The following is a 19,784-nucleotide window of genomic DNA, read 5'->3' on the forward strand; positions in this document are numbered from 1 at the left end:
CTACCTGTCAAGCTATTAAGATTTGTTTCAATATCACTATAAATACCATAAAAATAATTTGTATAAAAAAAAAACTATGTAGCAGGGTGCGAAATTAACGGGAGTCCAGAGTCAAATACTCCCTGATTTACTTTCGGACTCACTGATTTGACATATGCAAGAGTGACTCCCTGCAAATTCTGCCATACTATTACTAACTAGTTCGTTCCGGAGCACGGCCTCGCTGAATTACTGTATTTTTTCAGCTAATGTCCAAAGAAAATTTGGCAGACGTGCAACTGCATGAATCTTAAAAATAAGCACATGCGTTATTGTTAATATCTTTAATTTTGAACCTCATTTTGCTGCGGACTCTCTCTTTTTGAGGGTAGGGAGTCCGTTGGAAGTTAATTTCTACCCCTGTATATATATATATATATACATAGATATATAAATAGCGAATACTCTATTCACAGATGATGATATTGATGTATAGACATTAACGAAATTTTTATAAAATACTAGCAAGGTTTTGGATACTTACCATATGTTTGTTGCTCCTTAGACATGCGAAATTGAGGCCGGTCAGGGTTGAACTCATTTTCGAGATCGTAGTCATTAATTTCAAAGCTCTCAACCACGTCTTCTTCTGCCATTTTGTCGAAGTTGCTATCTTTGCACAAAGACCTCCTCTTGTTCAGTGTGTACTGATTTCTAATAAGGATCCTTCTTGCACTTCAGGGTGTGTAACTTTCTAAAAAATTCGAATTAACCAATAACTATCAGTAAAATATACAACTTTATATATACAATTTTACTGCATTGTCTCAAACAAGAGCAATGTTGCAGAGATGGAGAAGAGCAGAGATCTGGAGAAGAGATGAGCAGAGATGAGCAGAGAATGAGTAGAGATAGAGAAGGTAGTGCAAGGCTAACACTGTGCGCAAGTGAACCTGCGAAACCAAGGCTGTGCGCGATTAATGTTTAGACATACGATCTTCAGCAGTTCTTGGTCAAAATAAATAAACAACACCCCTGTCGATTTTAAAGGGCCTACCCCCACATTGACAAAAATGACATAGGTCACAATCTGGCTTAACCCGACCAGGCTGTGTGACTAACGTCAATATAGCCTACACACTCATAACGCATAACGTCAAGTCTCCTAACCCTAGCAAAGACAGTTTCTTGGAGCTAAATCTGGCCATATGCTCTCCATCCTTGAACCAAAATGAGTCTTTATATTCCAAGGGACTTGAAAGGGACTTAGGGACTTGGGGACTTAGGGACTTAGAACTTGGTGACTTAGATACTTGGAAGGGACTTATATTCGAAGACTTACAAGATAGAGAGTAGATACTTAGGCTGAGAGGGTCTATGTCCCCCGGTCTATGTGTCGTCTACGCTTACTCCCTAACCCTAACCCTAACTTTAACCCTAACCCTAACTTTAACCCTAACCCTAACCATATCAAATAGTGACCAGGGTACGTTCCGGCGGTACCCTGGGGGACATAGCTAGACCCTATGAGCGATACTTAGTAATACTAATATAATAGTAGTACCAGGATATTACTAATAGTAATACTCAGTAATAGTAGTAGTACTAGTACCATATTTATAGTAGTCTGTATTCTATATCTCTGGTAGTACCGGGCGGCCGTACGTGGTGCCATAGGAATAATATCACTATCAGATGTAGAATACAAATTCTTCTAATTTCTATGTGACCATGACAGTAAGTTGCAACTATTGAACTATGACTACAGCGTACATCATACTACATGGTATTGTATGGATAACAACAACTACGCACAAAATGTATTCAGTCATCAGTCAGCACGAGCTAGCTGTTCACAAACCGACGATAAAAGAATACACAGACTGCACGCAGACACGGTGAATATAAATTATTGAGCAGTACGTACCTAATGTAACATGTAAGACCTAGTAGTAGTAGTAAGACATGTGAACAGTTGTAGTTGTGGTCAGCCATTTGCGCCCGCTACATGTAATCACGGGAACGAACCGAAAAAATTGAGACCGAAACGGACCGTACGACGGAACGAGGTCCATTTGGACAAATGCGCGAGTAATACAACAATAATAATAGGCCTATATAAAATTCATATTTAAGTCACTACTAATTTTACTTGAATGGCCTTATGTAGGTAATATCAGGGATATCTTCTGATTTCTATATAACAATAACAATAAGAGAGAGAGAGCTCAGAGGGAGAGAGAGATGTGAAATAGCAAGTCAGGGTCCTCCTAAAGACGTGCCAGTATATTCCGCTAACGGAACATATAATTACCACTTGTTTAAAACGGTGCCTGAAAAAAAGAATGAGCTAATGTAAAAATATATTAAATATTAAAAACTAGCTTTAGCCTGTGTCTTAACCAGCCGTCGGCTAACCGCAACTGCTTCGCACTTTCTCTCGCTAAAAGTCAAGAATACTGACTTGCCCACGTATAATGTTGACCACCTCTAATCTTGAATCTTGAGTGAAGGTACACGGTAAACACACTTCAACAACGCCAGCCAAGCATAAATTTCTGATAGCTCGATACTCACAACATCGTGCCAACTCTCAACAACAGCCGTGCTAACGTCATATAGTGAGAGCTAACAGATTTGGCTCACCATGTCCTGTAAGCAATTGCGCTGCCATACCGAAAGCTAATCTACCTAAAAACCTTCACCGCACACACGCGGGCGCGTGCACACACACACACACACACACACACACACACACACACACACACACACACACCACACACACACACACACCAAACACCACGACCACGCACGCACGCACGCACGCCGCCACGCGCACACGCACACGCACACACACACACACACACGCGGCGCCGCGCCCGCGCGCGCACACTGGCACACACACAACACACCGCACCAACCACACACACACACACTACACACACACACACACACAACACACACACACACATTATCTACGCCACCTCTTCCCCGACTGGTTCTCGCCCCCCCGCTCCTCCACCTCCTTTCCGTCTCCTCCACTCTCCTCCGTCCCTCCTCCTCCACCTCTCCTCTCTCCTTCCTCCTTCCTCCACCTCATCTCCTCCTCTTCCTGGCTCCTCCTGCCACCACCTTCTCCCCTCCTCCACCACCTGGCCCTCCGCTACCTCTCCTCCTTCTCTTCTTCCTCCTCTCCTTCTCATCCTCCCCTCTCCCTTCCTCCTCCTCGCTCCTCTGCCTTCTCCCCCTCCTCCTCCTCCACCACTCTCATCACGCTCTCCCCTCCTCCTCCTCCACTCACCTTCCCGCCTCCTCGACGTCCTCCGTTATCATGCTGTCAACAATGAATAATAGATATATTGAATTAATCAAGTGAGTGTCCGAGATGTAAACGTCCGCAAGGTAATGTCCAAGGGGTAAATGTCCGGCGGGGTGATTGTCTGAAGGGTGAAATGGCATGGGCGGTAAATGCATGCAAGGGGTAATTTGATCCGCGGGGGGTAATTGTACCGGGCGGTAATATCCACGGTAATTTGTCCGGGTAAATGCCTGGGGGGAATTGTCAGGGGTAAATGTCCGGGAGTGATTGCTCGCGGGGGGTGAATGGCATGGGTAAATGGCAGGGGTAATTGTCGGGGGTAATTGTCTGGGGGGTAATTGTCCGGGGGGTAATTGTCGGGGGATAAATGTCGAGGCTAATTGTCCGCGGAGGTAAATGTCCGCGGGTAATTGTCGGCGGTGGGGTAAATTGTCGCGGGGGTAATTGTGCAAGGGGTAATTGTCGGGGGTAAATGTCCGGTGCGGTAATTCGATTCGGGGCGGATAAATGTCAGGGGGGTATTGTTCGGGGTAAATGTCGCGGGGGTAAATGTCCGGCGAGTAATTGTCCGGGGGCTAAATTGTCGCGGGGTAATGTCCGCGGGTTAATGTCGCGGGGTAAATTGCCCGGGGAGTAATAGTGCGCCGGGGGTAAATCGTCCGGGGCTAATTGTCCGGAGTAAATGCCATGGGGGTAATTGTCGAGGGTAATTGCGCGGCGGGTGATTGTCCGGCGGGGTATTTAGTCCTAGCCATATATAATATAGCCTATACACACACACACACACATTTTCGCGACCGAGCCAGCGATTCCTGGAGTGTGTTCTAAGCTGATGTGGATTGTAAAACCCCAATGAGTCAGTATAGCATAAACCGATATGTATATATTATATATCCATACATCTATCATATCTGATCTATCTATCTATCTATCTATCTAATCTATCTATCTATCTACTCTATCTATCTATCTATCTATTCTATCTATCATATCTATCTCATCTATTTATCTAATCTATCTATTATCATATCTATTTCTCTATTCTATCTATCGATCTATCTATCTATTTATCTATCTATCTATATCTCTCTCCCTCTATCTATCTATCTATCTATCTATCTATCTTTCTTTCTATCTATCTGTTTATCGAGCCAGCTTGTTTGTCTAGCCAGCTAGCCAATCAACAATTTGGCAGCCGCTGAGTGCAAGGGATACGATAATGAAATAACGGGAACGTCCATTTACAGCATCCTGTCACGTGACCACCTACATGTATTTGCTATTATTACACGAATCTCACAAAGATTATACGTTTAAGTTTATAAAAAGTAAAGCTTTCATTGATGAAAACAGGATGAAAACTATACATGTGCGTACTATTACTTTATCATCACTGGTCTCTCTACATGTGACAGTCGATTGATAAAGTCATCTTCTTCTATCCCTACGTACGCTTTCTGTACTTCGGCTTAATATCATGATTATGAACGAAGTGCTAGACAAAATATGCATAGCAACACGAATTGTAGGGACTCGCATTCTGCAGTGTTCTGCCCAGATTTTTCGGCCCAAGCCTAGTTTAGCACCCAGGATTAGTTTAGCATATATGAGAAAACACATTTGCAGGGTCCAAAACTATCCTTGATCCGAAATTTCAAAAGGCATACAATGATACATCATGTATGATGTTGTGCATAGCAAGGAGCTAAATATAACAACTAAACAAGGAGAGAAGCGCCGCCTATCGGCGCAAATTTTGGGTTCAGGCAGAGACCCTAGAACAGATTAGTGTTTCTATTGTCTCGGTGTCGCTCTGCACAGCCGTTTCAGCTTGATTATGTTTCCATAGATGGGTCCTTGAGGCCGAAAAGCGCCACAGCCAATCCGCTTCTCTCCTGTTATATTAGCTCCTTGCTGGCTATTAGAACTTTTAGAAGGATGGTCAATGTCAGCTCTAGCTACTATAGGCACGCGTACAGTTGCCGGCAGGGCCTTATAGAACTACTATTACGAATGCCTAGGACCACACCGCTGACTGGCGCTGCTGCCAGCGCCACCAAAAATGGCCTTTGAAGTTGCGTAAATCGAATGTTCGTTCACAAGAAATACCCAAGCAGACCATCTTCAACGATTAGCTTAGCAGTTAAATTTTAGTAGGCTGATAAGTAGCTTGAGACATATTCAGCTTCGGATATAAGAGGCCATTAATTGCCTACCACATGACCCCCGTTTTATAGCCCGCCGCAGTAATCGTGAATGTATGGATGGTCCGCTATGCAAGGAATCCCCTGCAATGGCAAATGGAACGTAGGAAAGTGTCCGCAATACTTTGGACTTGGGGTAGTGTGGTTAGATCCTCACACAACCACACCTAATAAACTATGTTGCTTGTTGACCTCCGGCAAACTTAATTTTCTGCTGAAGTGACAAGGCATTAAAGCCGATAGGACACCAAAAACCTCATTTCCACCGAATTGTAGCTAGTAGCTGAATATAAGTGTCGTATAGCTATTACCTAGGTCCGCAATCGGAGCACGTTATAACTCCGCATTTTGCTAATCTGAGGCGTGTGTGGGATTTATCGCTGCAGCTCAGCCCTTAGTAACAAATTGTTGCAATTTTTGTTGTGGGCATTGGATAGGTGATCGAGTAGGCACTGATGGGGCGTTGACTGGGGGGTATATCCGACCCAAAATATCAAGTACTGTTGTCAAAATATCTGTTTGTCAATATCGCTTTCCGAAGACTTTATCACCGTTTCAGAACTTTGTTTTCATGCAATAATTCATCCTAGTAGAGGATAATTCATCCTAATTCTTCTATCCTGATAGCTTGGTAATACCTGCTTTTTTTCAACAAATATCTAGCCATCTTGACAGATATTAGCTGAAGTACAAGTAATGACATTCAATTAATGTGCCCTGATATGTTGATTTTATCATAAATCTCTGCTATTATTGTGCTTTGTAGCATATAATGTTTTTCTAATTTTTCATTTATGTGTTTTGAAGGTCTGAGCAAAGCCCAGCTAGCGGCCCTAGGTAAGTCATTATGATAATGGTAAGATCTACGGGATTGTTACACAATGAACAATTACTTTGCAAAATTCTGACGTGACTAATGATGATTGCATTTTAAACAAACATGCTATTGGGAATGTTTCCCCTGGCCAAAAAGGTCTGTGAGGTGGTAAATTTTTGTTACCCATCTAAAGGTCTGGGGGTCAAAATTTCTCAAAATCTTTGAAAAAGAAGGTCCAATTTGGTACATTGATACTACATTCTAAGCTATTTTGGTGCATTAAAAGCACTGTTCTATGGAAGAAAAGTGATTTTCGTCAGCGAGACAGTGTTTTGGACAAATTTTTGTGTGGTGGCTGAGAATTTGAGTGAGGCAGCCCGCCTCGCTCGTGTCAATGCAGGGGAAATACTGCTATAGGTTTAAAGGAGCTGTGGTATTGGTTGTTTTTAAAATCAAACTGCTTAAAAATATAGTAGGGCCTACTTTAATTGCTGTATGCTTTATTATATGTTATTACATTAGTACAATTTTTAGATTACCCATATTTAATAAAACTTTACGGACATAAAATCATTCATCTTTGGCTGTGTAATTAAAAGTGAGGAACACCTTGCAGTGCTCGAAATAAGGGAAAAAATGTGGTTGTCCTGGCGCGACAACAGCATCAAATCGGGTTGTCCGCGGCACAATTTTCTGGCCTTGTCCCAAAAAAATATCCCCAAATCTCCATTTTCCATCAATAAAATATGCGTAGAAAACCCAAAACACTGGTGTATGCCAGGATCTTTTAACAGGTGGGGCAAAAACGAGCGAACTGGGCGCAATGTGGAATGACTGTGGAATATTTATAATGGCTTCTCGCGCCTCCTTCTCACACACCCCTGCTGCAAGCACGGCTCCTCACTTCCTCTGCAATCATTCTGTTTGGTGCCATTGCAAAAAGGCAAGCATTTTGTTCATTGTTCTCATGCTCCTAAGATTGGGTACATCTAGTGTTCAGCTGGCGGATCTAGGAAACTTCCGCAAGGAGGGGTGAAAAACAAGCAGGGGGTATGGGGGTCCTCCCCAGAAAATTTGAAACTGTAGATCGCTAGAGAATGGTCATTTGCGGCACTTTGAGTAATGTACACGCCTTCATTCTGACTACAACAAGCAATTCTCGTTTTTTAAACTTTCGGATGCAACATGAAATCCACTGTTGTTCTGTTTTTGCCAATGGCTGGCAAAGCCAATCGGAAAATGTCCAAAAATACATAATGGACATAAAAATACGCGCAAAATGTCAGGGGTAACTTGCTGGTTCTGCTGGTTTCCAAATCGAGTCGTGACTCCTCTCATAATATCAGAAATCCTGACATATACCAGTGTTCGAAAAAGCAGCTGTATGCGGCCGCTTTCGCCCACACCATTAAAGGGATTAATAGGCGAGCGCCGGCCCAAGGACCTATAAGTGGCTGCCATTCGTGCAGAACCCTGAGAAGGAAAATTCGTGAAGGGAAGCTAAAGTGGCGTCTAGTTTCTCAGCGCCTACTTGTTCTATGGTGATCGTCCTACCGAACAATGATCCTCAGTACTGGGTTAGTCGGCTAATTCGTGCCGGCGGTCCAAATTCTTGGGGTGGTGCTCGGACAAACCCGGACTAACGCATTCATTTCTGGACTGCCGTTGTACTTGGTATAAGTTTGATGTGAGTAGTTCATCTTGCATTTGATTTTGCTCCTTAACGGGACCTCCCAACAACACCCAACGGTTGTTGCTAAGTTCCATTCGGAGCGATCCCCGTCTTTCCATTTGCACACTTTCTACCATTATCCAGTCTAATTTATGTAACTCATGTATTGATAGTGGATTTGAAGGTCTACACTATAATCTGCAACACGTGCCCCACCAAAAATGCCGCGGCAGGTGATTTTCTTTTAATTTGAAGACATACATTCCAAGATTATATTATGGTTGTATCTTGTGGGAGGTACTTAGCCGTTGAATGCATCACATAACCATGGATACATTCGAATCGACTATTTCAATTGAAGGTAAAATAGATGCTACAATATATAACAACCTCTGAAGCCAACGCAATATTGGAGAGTGAATACCTCCCTCAGGTAAAGGTATTGTTTAGACAGAATTAACACCAGGAAAGATCGGTAAATTCATTCCGCTCCTCTTTACCCCTCCAATCTCTCCAGCTTGTAGCCAGAAAAGCAAATGATCAGCTAATCAATATAGTATAACGTAAAATTACAAATGAGGGCGGTGGTTTTTAGTATCAACTCAGTCTGATATGCACTATCGAATTCTGTATTTAGCAGGGTCAATGAGCTGATCAGCCCTGCTTCTAGTGATAATCGAGTGTTATATTAACCTAGCCACTAGCATGTATCTATAGTGAATTCAATCTCTCTTTGTTAAGCCGACACATGCATTCTGCAGGCTCAAAAGAAGAGTCAGACATGATGGAACCCGTCGCGTTTATATCGTCTGGTTTCTCCGGTCTGATCTGTACTAACATCCATATGAGCTTTAACGGATACTATGTTTTCGTAGGACATACGTGACGGCTTCTGAATCTTGTTTTAGGCATTTCTACTCCACCCCTGAATAATGACTATATAGCGTAATACAGAGAGCTTCTAAAGGTGTGAAATTAGTGTAGTATTGCCCATTTTCCCGCCTACAATATGACCTTTTTGCGCAACTTACGTATTATTTTTACTGGTGGTACTCGACACTATGCTGGACCAAATGGGAAGTAACGATGTGAATTCGCCCCCCTGGCGCTCGACACGAAAAAAGGTTACGGGTTCAAAGATGGTGGTCCTGATAATTCCGGATATTCGCTAATTCCACACACCGATGCAGGTTACAACATAGAGAAATCCCATAGACTCGTAAGCGAAGTACGGCGGGGATACTATTGGTTCTCATGTCCCCCCCAGTTGCCCGCGAGAGCGTAACCGCCAGCTCGGATTAACTCGACCAGCCGACCCGTATCCACTATCCGCCGTAAAAAAAAACAACCAAAACAAAGAAGAGTAGATTTCCCTCACCTTCTGCTCTATAACTCAGGGCCCCTAATTGACCCATACACACACACACGCGCTACCAAACTTGACGTATACTTAGCACATCTTGGGGAGACACGGTGAAGAATACCCCAGGTCACTGGGCGACCCTTTATTTGACCTTACCTTGACCTTGAATAAATATTTCCCTTCCGCTCCTCTAACAACATGGACAATAATTGACCTACGGCTAACAACTTCGGGTGACTACCTTCCACATCTTGGGGAAAAGGTGAGCAGACCCGTACGCAACAAACAACCAGGACTCCACTCGCGACCTTAGTTACTTTAACGCTGACCCTCCCATCCACTATTTCCTTCCGCTGCTATAACTGTTACCGCTCCAGTAATCTCGACCTCAGGCCGACGCGCAAAACACTCTTCGTCATACTTTAGCAGAGATTATTAGCGGGAGAGAAGGTGTGCTACGCGTACTAAAACCACACTCAGAGCGCAAAAAATTTTTAAACATGACTTGCAAAATCTCAGGCTAGATGAGTTGTATAACAAACCTTTGTCTTTGTGACTTATTTAACTTGACCTACCTTCTACATTCTTACAGAGATATTTCATTCATACTAGATCACGTGGGATACATGTAGTTGGCGACAACTGCCCTTTCTAGTTTGGTAACAGGCTTAGTCACTGCTGTCGTATATGATAATGAAGATGCATTTGAAGCATTTAGAACAATCTAGCCCTGTAAACCTGTTTTGTAAAAACATTAAACAATTTTTTTGATAATTGCAGTCTACAATCCTGTCATACGCTCTATAACTCGGCCCCTAATTGACCTAGCGCTACCAAACTTGGTATACTTACACATCTTGGGGAAAGGTGTGTCACGTACCAAAACCAGGTCACTACGACCTTTATTTGACCTTTACTTTGACCTTCATCATATTTCCCTTCCGCTCTATAACTCTGCCCCTAATTGACCTAGCGCGACCAAACTTCGTAGTTGGCGGCAACTGCCCTTTCTAGTTAGATATGAATTCTAAGATAAGCACCTGAAGTTGCTACGAGGAATATAGAGGACAGTTATGAAAGAGTGGCTTTTGCTTACTTTTTAGGTCATAGGTCGCTGTAACCAGTAAGACCTAAAAACCTTTTAACTCTACCCTATTGTTTAACTTACTATAGGGAGCATAAAATGTACGGTTTACTGATTTATGATGAGCAGCTGTCCAGTGTCTGTTTAACTGTCAAGATTTGACTTTAACTTGAAGTGAACGATGTCCAGTGTTAGTACTGTTACAGTGTTCGTCTTCAGTTCATATGGTCATAGTTTAGAAAAATGGTCGTAGGGTTAAAAGTGAGCAAAATGCTGTGACAGGGAAGTTTATACCCATGGTACATGCAATAGGCCACATTTTATTTAAAATTTAAATTTAAAATTAAGTTATTTCTTTTTCATGCAGCTCCCATCCAACTGCTCAGCTAGCTGGCCAGAGACTAGCCCAGTGTGTATGTAACCAGAAATGCATATCTCATGTCTTTTATATGGCCATATGATATGGGTCAGGTGGAAATCAGGCATAAACAATTGAGCATAAGGTATATATAATGAAGAGCACGTCATAGAGATGCTGCTCTATATGCTAGCTCTATCATGTGCTCTTGATATAATACCTTGTACTTGGTATATTGATGTGGTGATATCTTGCATTTGATTTGCTTAAGAGAACTCCCAACACCCAAGGTGTCTTATTCATTGGAGCGATCGTTTTCCATTTGCAATTATCATATACATAATTTATGTAACAATCATATATAATTAGTTAATATCTAGAAAGTGCCCCACAAAATGCGCATCTTTTAATTGAAACATACATTCAGATTAATTATGTTGTATCCTGTGGGAGTAATAGCCGTGATCACTAACATGGATACATTGAATGAACTATTTCAATTGAGTAAAAATATGTCAATTCATAACAATTGAAGCAGCAATATTGAGAGTAATACTCCTGGTAAAGTATTGTTTAGACAGAATAAATCACCAGGATAAGATCGGTAGACATTCGCTCTATTCCCTCCATTCTCAGCTTGTAGCCAGAAAGCAAATGATCAGCTAATAATATAGTATAGTAACAATTACAAATGAGGCGGTGTTTTTTTGTAGTACTCGTTGTTGCTTGAATTCTGTATTTACAGGGCAATGAGCATGTCAGTGTAATGAGTGTATATATGTAACCACTAGCAATATTATGAGTTGAATAATTTCTTTTGTTAAGGGGACAATGATTACTGACTTATAAAAAAAACTGTGGATACTGCTTTATATTGTCTGTTTTGTCTGTACTAACTCATTGAGCTTCAACGTATAATGTTCGTGTACGCTCTCTTGAATTTGTTTAATTTTACCCCTGATATACATATATAGTAATACAAGAGCTTCTAATGTAAAATGTAGTTAACTGCCATTTTCGCCTAATATGAACTTTTGCATTAGTATTTTATTATGGTGGTACTGACTATGTGGACGATGGACGTACGATGTGTTGCCCTGACAGGACAAAAGGTTAAGGTTAAAATCGTTGATGATTTCCTAAATGGGAGGTTAATTGTATCCCCTGCGAAGAAGTCGGCGGGGATACTATGGTTTCATGTCCCCCCAGTTGCCGCCTCCGCCGCTCGGTCCGCCGCAGAGAATTTCCCTTCTGCTCTATAACTCGGCCCCTAATTGACCTAGCGCTACCAAACTTGGTATACTTACACATCTTGGGGAGAAGGTGAGCAGCGTACCAAAACCAGGTCACTGCGACCTTTATTTGACCTTTAGCTTAACCTTGAGCATATTTCCCTTCCGCTCTCTAACTCGGCCCCTAATTGACCTAGCGCTACCAAACTTGGTATACTTACACATCTTGGGGAGAAGGTGAGCAGCGTACCAAAACCAGGTCACTGCGACCTTTAGTTGAACCTTCTACCTTGACCTTCATCACTGATTTCCTTCCGCTCTATAACTCGGTCCCCTAACTTGACCTAGCGGAGAGCAAACTTCGTATATACTTTACAAATCTTGGGCCGAGGGAAGGTTGTGGGTCGCGTACTAAACCCATTAGGCAACCAATGTTTAACATACTTGCACATCTCAGGCCAGATGAGTTGTATAAACAAACCTTTGTCTTTCTGGACTTATTTAACTTGCACCTACCTTCTAACATTCTTACAGGCAGATATTTTCATTCATACTATGATACGTGGGATACATGCTACGTTTGGCGACAACTTGCCCTTTCTAGCTTTGCGTGAACAGGCTTAGTTCACTGCTGCTCGTAATATGATAATGAAGATGCATTGATAGCATTGTAGAACAATCTAGCCGTTGTAAACCTGTTTGTAACAAACATTTTTAAAACAATTTGTTTTGATTACATTGCAGTTCTAGAACAATCCTGTCATACGGCTTCGGTATACTCGGCCCCCTAATTTGAGCCTAGCGGTTACCAAACCTTGGGTATACTTACACATCTTTGGGGAAAGTGTGCTGTCACGTTACCAAAACCAGCCGTCACTACGACCTTCTTATTTTGACCTCGCCTTACTTTGACCTGTCATCATATTTCCCTTCCGCTCTATAACACTCTGCCCCTAATTTTGACCTTGCGGCGACAAACTTCGTATGTTGGCGGCAACTGCCTTTCTAGTTAGATATGAAATTCTAAGATAAAGCCACCTGAAGTTGCCTACGAGAATATAGCCAGCGACCAGGTTTATGAAATAGTTGGCTTTTGCTTACTTTTTAGGTCAGATAGGTCGCGTGGTTAACCAGATAAGACCTAAAAACCTTTTAACTCTACCCTATTGTTTAAACTTACTATAGGAGCATAAAAATGTTACGGTTTTACTCATTTTATGATGAGCAGCTGTCCAGTGTCTGGTTTAACTGTCATAGATTTGACTTTACTTGAAGTTGAACGCATGTCCAGTGTTGAGTACTGCTTACAGTGTTCGGTCTTCAGTTCATTATGCGTCATAGTTAGAAAAATGCGTCGTAGGGTTAAAAGTGGCAGCAAGAATGCTTGCTGACAGGCCGAAGTTATATACCCATGGTACATTGCCAATATGCGCCACCATTTTCATTTAAAATTTAAATTTTAAAATAAGCTTTCAATTTCTTTTTCATGCAGGCCTCCCATTCCAACTGCCTTCAGCTTAGCTTGGCCATTGAGGACTAGCCGCAGTGTGTATGTAACCAGAAATGCATTCTCATGTCTTTTACTATGGCCATATGATTATGGGTTCATGTGGAAATCAGGCGATAAACAAATTGAGCATAACGTATATATATGAAAGAGCACGTTCATAGAGATGCTGCTCTATATGCTAGCTCTATCATGCTGCTCTTGATATAATCAGGAAGTGTATCAATAGGAGTGAACACACTAAAACCGCGCAAATTTCAACATTTATTAGCCTTAAGTCTACCTATGATTTATCTGTGTTTACCTCCGCATAAACTTGAGCTCAAGTCTTGCCTTTTAAGGCATAAGCTTATCCGTGTCTAATCGTTTTTTGGGTCCTCACAAAAGATGACAAATGGGGGATATCCGCCCGCTTTCCAAACGTACAATTGTGCGTTTTAGAAAGTTATACCGTGAAGTCAACAACTGCCTGAACCGAACTAAGGGCAATGCTTTGAATAGCCCTCATATCGCTTAGCAATGCAATACATAGCAAAACAACTTAGCGAGCGTTTGCTAGCGATTCGCGACAGAGTTAATACACGCCTTGTTGTTATTATAGCCATTGGTCGAATGACCAGTAATTACATGTTATGAACAATATTGTTAAGAAAAAATTAAAATGGATAAAATACGTAGAAACATGTGAACAGTTTTTATTTCTCAATGTAAAATAGTTATCAATAACAACACAAAAAAAAGTCGTGTCTGTAAAAACTTTCCGAAATCCCTAAGCAAACCTCGCTAGTTGGTTTGCTATGTCTTGCGATTGCTAAGCTGATAGAGGGCTTGTCAAAAGCATCTGCTTATGTTCTCGCGTTCACAGCTTGGTTGACTTCACGGTACAACTTTCGCAAAGAACCACATGTACGTTGTGGACCGATAATCTCGCCGATTTGTCATTTTTGTGAGCACCAACGATTAGACCACGAATAAAGTTTTAATGATTAGAGAGCAAGACTTGAGCCTCAAAGTTTATCGCAGGGTAAAGCGACAATTAAATCATAGGTAAGACTATAGGCCTACTAAATGTTGCAATTTTCGCCGGTTTTAGTTTGTCTCATCCTATTGATACACTCTTGCATAATAAGTATCGTATGCAACGCAGAAACACGCACATGTAGTGGCGTGCACGCATACGATGCGCACACACCGATTATAGCAACTTTTGTCATTAACTAATATATATATTTAGTACACCGTAATAGCCGAATTTAGCACCGGCTCACCGCGCAGCTATGCCGCCAAATTTATTTGGAGGGCGGTGACATTGACAAAAAACCGGCCTCGAACCGGTGGTTTCAAGATGTTAGCGAGTACCTACGATTTTTGTTTATACCATTGCAACAAATAGCTAGTATTACTGTTTTATCGACAGGCATAGTCATGCCATAATTTCATCAACATTTTACAAATTTGGAAATTTCTGCAGAATGCAGCGTGAAACATGACATTGAGGCTGTTTGTGCAGGGCTGCTGTCAAAAAATTGTGTGCAGCTGGATAAATTATCGGTGAGGCGTGAGTTAAAAAATTGCTGTTACCCAGCCTCTGGGCCGGTGGCCAAAAAAAATCTGAATTATCGTCTGCCTTGATATATATATATAATGTACATATATATATATATTAGTATTATATATACTAGATATTATATATATATATAATAGCTCTTGCACAGTATGTTTTATAAATAATGACAAACACTTCTTACATGGAGAATACACGATTTCATTTGAGTTGAGGTTTGTTATCCCACACTGCATGCTAGTGAGGGGTATAGATTTTGCTGTTGTCACCATGTTGTATTTCTTTTATCTATAAAGTTGTGTTATTCTGAAATTTGAAGAACACAGATGTTGCATGGTAAATAAATAGTACAAAGCCTGGTAAATTCTAGTTCTTAGAATGTATGGTTGGGTTTGCATAATTTGCATTTGCATTTGGTTGCATTACTGTGGTTAGTATACATAGCACCGAATCCCCATGGTTTGTTTAGACCTAAAACGCGTTTTTTGGTTTTCTCAAAAGATTGACAAAGGTTAGATAGTGCTAGATTTTTATATCGAGTATCATATATTTTCTGTATATGTGAAATCTAAAAACTGGATGCAAAATGAAACCTGAAACCAACCAGGAAACCTGAGTCACACATTTTTATGCCATGGTAATCATTCCGAGAACATTCTTCCAAATGTGCACTTATATAATCGTAGCTGTTGTATTCTAATAACCATAATATCATACATAGCTAAACTGCTTGTGGTCTGTTGTGCCTATTTTGAGTTTCTGCACAGAAGTAAGTTCTCATGCTTGTGTGCTTTTTACTGTTTTGCACATACATGGTTATGTGTACATTTATGTTATGTTAGTACATGGTTGGGAAACCGTTGCTAGTCTTGGTTCCAGTTATTGTGCCAGAAGAATCGAATCTAAAGTCAAGTAAGACAAATTCAAGTTTACATTTCTATGTTACGGATGGTTTTTCCTAAAGTAGTTCTTTTTATATGCAAATATATTCGGAAGTATCTCTGTGTTCCAAAATCTGTATCATATTTGCAACTAAAGCCTGGCGCACATTGCCGAACATTTTCTCGAACAAATGTTCGTCCGAAAAAATGTTTTTGTCTGGCAATGTGCGGGTGAACAATTGCTGAGCGCACATTGCCGAACATTTTGCAGCGAACAACCTCGTGGTGCCGTCTAGTAGCTGTGTTGTAAAGAGTCACGTGATCGGCGTGTGGCCAATCGGCGTGATAGGAATTTACAAATGTTCCTAGAATTGTTCGACATTCAGCGCACATGACGAACATTCGACGAACAATGTTCGAGATATCAAACATTTCTGATCTTCAGATACATTGTTCGGAACAAATGTTCGGCGACTTTTTTCACTGCACATTGTCGAACATTTCATGGAACATTGCTACGATAATGTTTTTGAGCAAAATGTTCGGCAATGTGCGCCGGGCTTAACTGGTCTTGCAATCTAGTAGACAATGTATGTCATTGTGCACAACAATGAATTTTCGTGATTTTATTAGTCTTCGTGCGATATTTTTGTGTCGTGGTGTATGCTTACAATAAGCTGCATCCAAGCGGTGTCTTCTCATACCCAAGTCTACTAACGCTGCGACTCTCCTATAAAACCAACCTTGGTATGATGTCATATAATGTGATACATTAAACAGTAACACTACACTCGTTTTTTTACAGTTATTCAGTTAGATTATCGTTTGATTGATTTTGATTTCCACATGCCAATTTTCATTATTCTATTATATCTATGAGAAATTATTTATTTTAAAAAATATCGTCGTTTGTTGTGTAAAACGAACGTGATGACATAACACGTAAACTATTTAAAAATTGCGATTTGGAAATGGGTAAAAGTTAGCCGGTGATAGGCATGCCTCGGGATCCAGTTTTCCATGCTAGTCATAACCGGACAGTTTGATAGAATTGCTGAGCAGCCTCACATAGCTGCTCTTCCTTTAAGGGTATTGATCTCCCCTTCAGATCACCGCACGCAGGCAGATGGAGTTGCATGCGCATGTGTGCGCGCGCCTGCAATTTTTGTCGGGGAGTAGTGCAGAAAACGAAGCAAATTTGTACTGATTCTGGTTATACATGTGCCGCCGCCTGGCTGCTTGCCTTCGCCTACTGCTCAACGGTACCCATGGGTTGGCTGCTGCTGCGGACTGGATCAATACAAGACAACCTTTCATACATGAGTCACCCCTAGTGTGCACACTGTGCAGCGGCGGCTGCTGCGACAGCGGGGCTGCACCGTGATAATAGTGACTGCCGCTTTACCCCTAATATGGCATTGCATGATTCATGTTCCTGTAGGCAGACACTAGCGTTATGGTCCTGTGATTCTCCCTCTGTCAGCCCGTCCCAGACGTGCGGTGCGGTATGTGTGTACACCGACAGGCCAATGATAGGTCACGCGTTGTTGGATAGACTACTCTACTGCCTCAGATGGAGTGGGAATGCCTTGTAAGTATGTATGCCCCCGATGTAATCGCGGACATGGGTGTGTGTGTGTGTGTGTGTGTGTGTGTGTGTGTGTGTGTGTGAGAGTAGGAATCGGCATGGCGGCACGGGGAAGCTGGCGTGTGATGTTCTACGTGTGGTGATCACCGCATCGTGTGCGTTATGTATGTATGTGTGTATGTGTGTGTGTGTGCGTTATGTATGTGTGTGTGTATGTGTGTGTGTGTGTGTGTGTGTGTGTGCGTGCGTGCGTGCGTGTGCGCGCGTGCGTGCGTGTGTGTGTGTAAGGAATATGAGGAGTCGTGACTTCGCGAGAGGAAAAATGTTTGCCGATGAGCGGCGGCCTTGCTGTCCACACCCTGAATCCATAACAAACAGCCACGGCTCCCCGTATCTCGCTGCCACCACCGCCTCCCTCCTCCCCGCCACCACCACAGAGCCTCGTATTTTCATTCTACAGTTACAAGCATGTGTCGGCAGCTTTCGTTCCCATCGGCCGCGTATTTGTTTACGAAATGAAGCGCCGCTAAATGGCACCGCTATCCCCCCCCCCACCGCGCGAAATATAGCAGCGGTTTACGGAGCCGTTAACCTGGACTGTTTCGTCGTTACATCATAGTTGTTAGTAGAGGGAGACCCCCCTACTAACCCCTAGGGGGTCTCCCTCTACTAACTATGGTTACATGTACTCGAAAGCAGTGATCTAGAATTGAGCCCAACTCGTTGATGTCAAATTGTATAGACCGAGCGTCTAAATGTGCACACTAAACACACTAGCACCATGTGTGTGTGTGTGCGCGCGTATTATATACACGCGTGTATATATAATAAATATCTTCGTTTATAAGTTATATTGTGTTGTATATAATATCAAGAGCTCATAATATTAGAGATATCATCTATTATGAGCTCTTGATAATATGTATAGGTTCTTCGTTTAAGAAGTACAATTTTGGTTTTTAATAAGCAGCGCGTTAATATTTTATGTTTCAACTGCATTTGAGTTTTTACTGTCATGCTACTCGGGGTGGTTAACGATGCCATCAGGACTGTTGTTTTTATTCACTTTCGATTTCATTGTAATAGTGTGAATGCTGCAGTTCACTTCCTGAAATAAGTGATGGTAACAATTCTTACGAGTTAATATTTTGTTAAACGTCAGTTGTGCTAAGGTCTATGATGTTATGTGATGTTATAAATTAGGCATTTCATGTGACTTTAAAAGGTATCCAACTATTCAGTTACCACAGATCTTTCGTATTGGAAGCCGTAATATTGTTAAGATGCAAACCCAAGCGATCGCTTGAGTTTTCATCTAAATTACCAACCTAAACATTTTCCGTTTTATTTGCCACATACGGAGTCACAAATTTCTTATATAGTTGTGCACCCGGTTTGTTTTGGTGTGTCTGTTTGTATTCCTTGCCCTATACATTACATGTGTATGATAACTGTATCATGTATGATCATTGTATTAAACAGTGGAAGACTAAAAAGGGTGGAACTCATAGGTTTTTACACACTGATACCAAGGATTCCCAAAACATCTATTCTATGTTTAATCATAGGTTTAATGAAGAGCATTTATCACGTCGTCAGTTTAAATCCAATATGACTCAGTTATCTGTCTCGGAGCTCAGAGTTATGTGTCTCGGGGTATTTCTTGTGTTTGTGCGCACATGTGCACGTGTGTGCATGCATGTGTGCATGTTTGCATGCGTATCTGTGTGTCTGCGTGCATGCGCCCCAATTCTGTCTGCATTAACTTGTGAGGGCAAGCAGTCACTTTTATTATGAACTTTATGTAACCGTATAAACGCTGCTGAAGTTCTGTTACGTTACGTTGCTGTATTCTGTAACTGATGAGTATATTGTGATGAGTACATAAACGAATGTATCTTACATAGATTCTGTATCAGTCATGAACCTTGAAATATATTCTCCATCAGTCAGAAATATATAGTAAAGAATATTATCAAGAGCGTATAAAGAAGGAGAGCATACAACGGTAAATTGCTGAAACCATGTTGCAGTATTAGTCGCATTAATAAACTTTTCCCGTTTTATTTTGACGATTCTTTGCAGTACATATTATTGATTAGCTGTCCTACCTTATTAATATAAAACAAACCGCATGTTCCTAGGATGCCCCTACGCTGAGATAATGAGCGGTGAAAATCTGATATTTTCGCCGAAGGGCAGATCTCAGCGTAGGT

General features: G+C 41.6%; 2 protein-coding genes across 4 annotated transcripts in view; one reads left to right on the forward strand and one right to left on the reverse strand.

Moving 5' to 3' along the window:
- The window catches only part of LOC106807520 (tuftelin-interacting protein 11-like), a 14,222-nt gene extending 12,230 nt beyond the window's left edge, over positions 1-1,992 (reverse strand). Inside the window, exons 1-2 of one of the 3 annotated variants that reach the window (XM_014809874.1) lie at positions 1,907-1,992; positions 524-733 (exon numbers count right to left, since the gene is read on the reverse strand). In XM_014809874.1, the coding sequence (XP_014665360.1) occupies positions 524-635 (112 nt within the window). In that variant the 5' untranslated portion in view covers positions 636-733; positions 1,907-1,992. Of the gene's footprint in view, positions 1-523; positions 734-1,591; positions 1,652-1,794; positions 1,815-1,906 lie in introns of those variants that run through there. The other 2 variants (XM_014809876.1, XM_014809875.1) reach the window with 2 other exon arrangements.
- The window catches only part of LOC106807513 (rho GTPase-activating protein 32-like), a gene marked incomplete at its 3' end in the record, with an annotated part of 35,145 nt that continues 17,155 nt past the window's right edge, over positions 1,795-19,784 (forward strand). Inside the window, exons 1-2 of the mRNA XM_014809858.1 lie at positions 1,795-1,877; positions 6,310-6,339. Of these exons, the coding sequence (XP_014665344.1) occupies positions 1,798-1,877; positions 6,310-6,339 (110 nt within the window). The remainder of the gene's footprint in view (positions 1,878-6,309; positions 6,340-19,784) is intronic.

This window comes from Priapulus caudatus, unplaced genomic scaffold (genome assembly GCF_000485595.1).
Source record: "Priapulus caudatus unplaced genomic scaffold, Priapulus_caudatus-5.0.1 Scaffold220, whole genome shotgun sequence".
Classification (NCBI taxonomy): domain Eukaryota; kingdom Metazoa; phylum Priapulida; class Priapulimorpha; order Priapulimorphida; family Priapulidae; genus Priapulus; species Priapulus caudatus.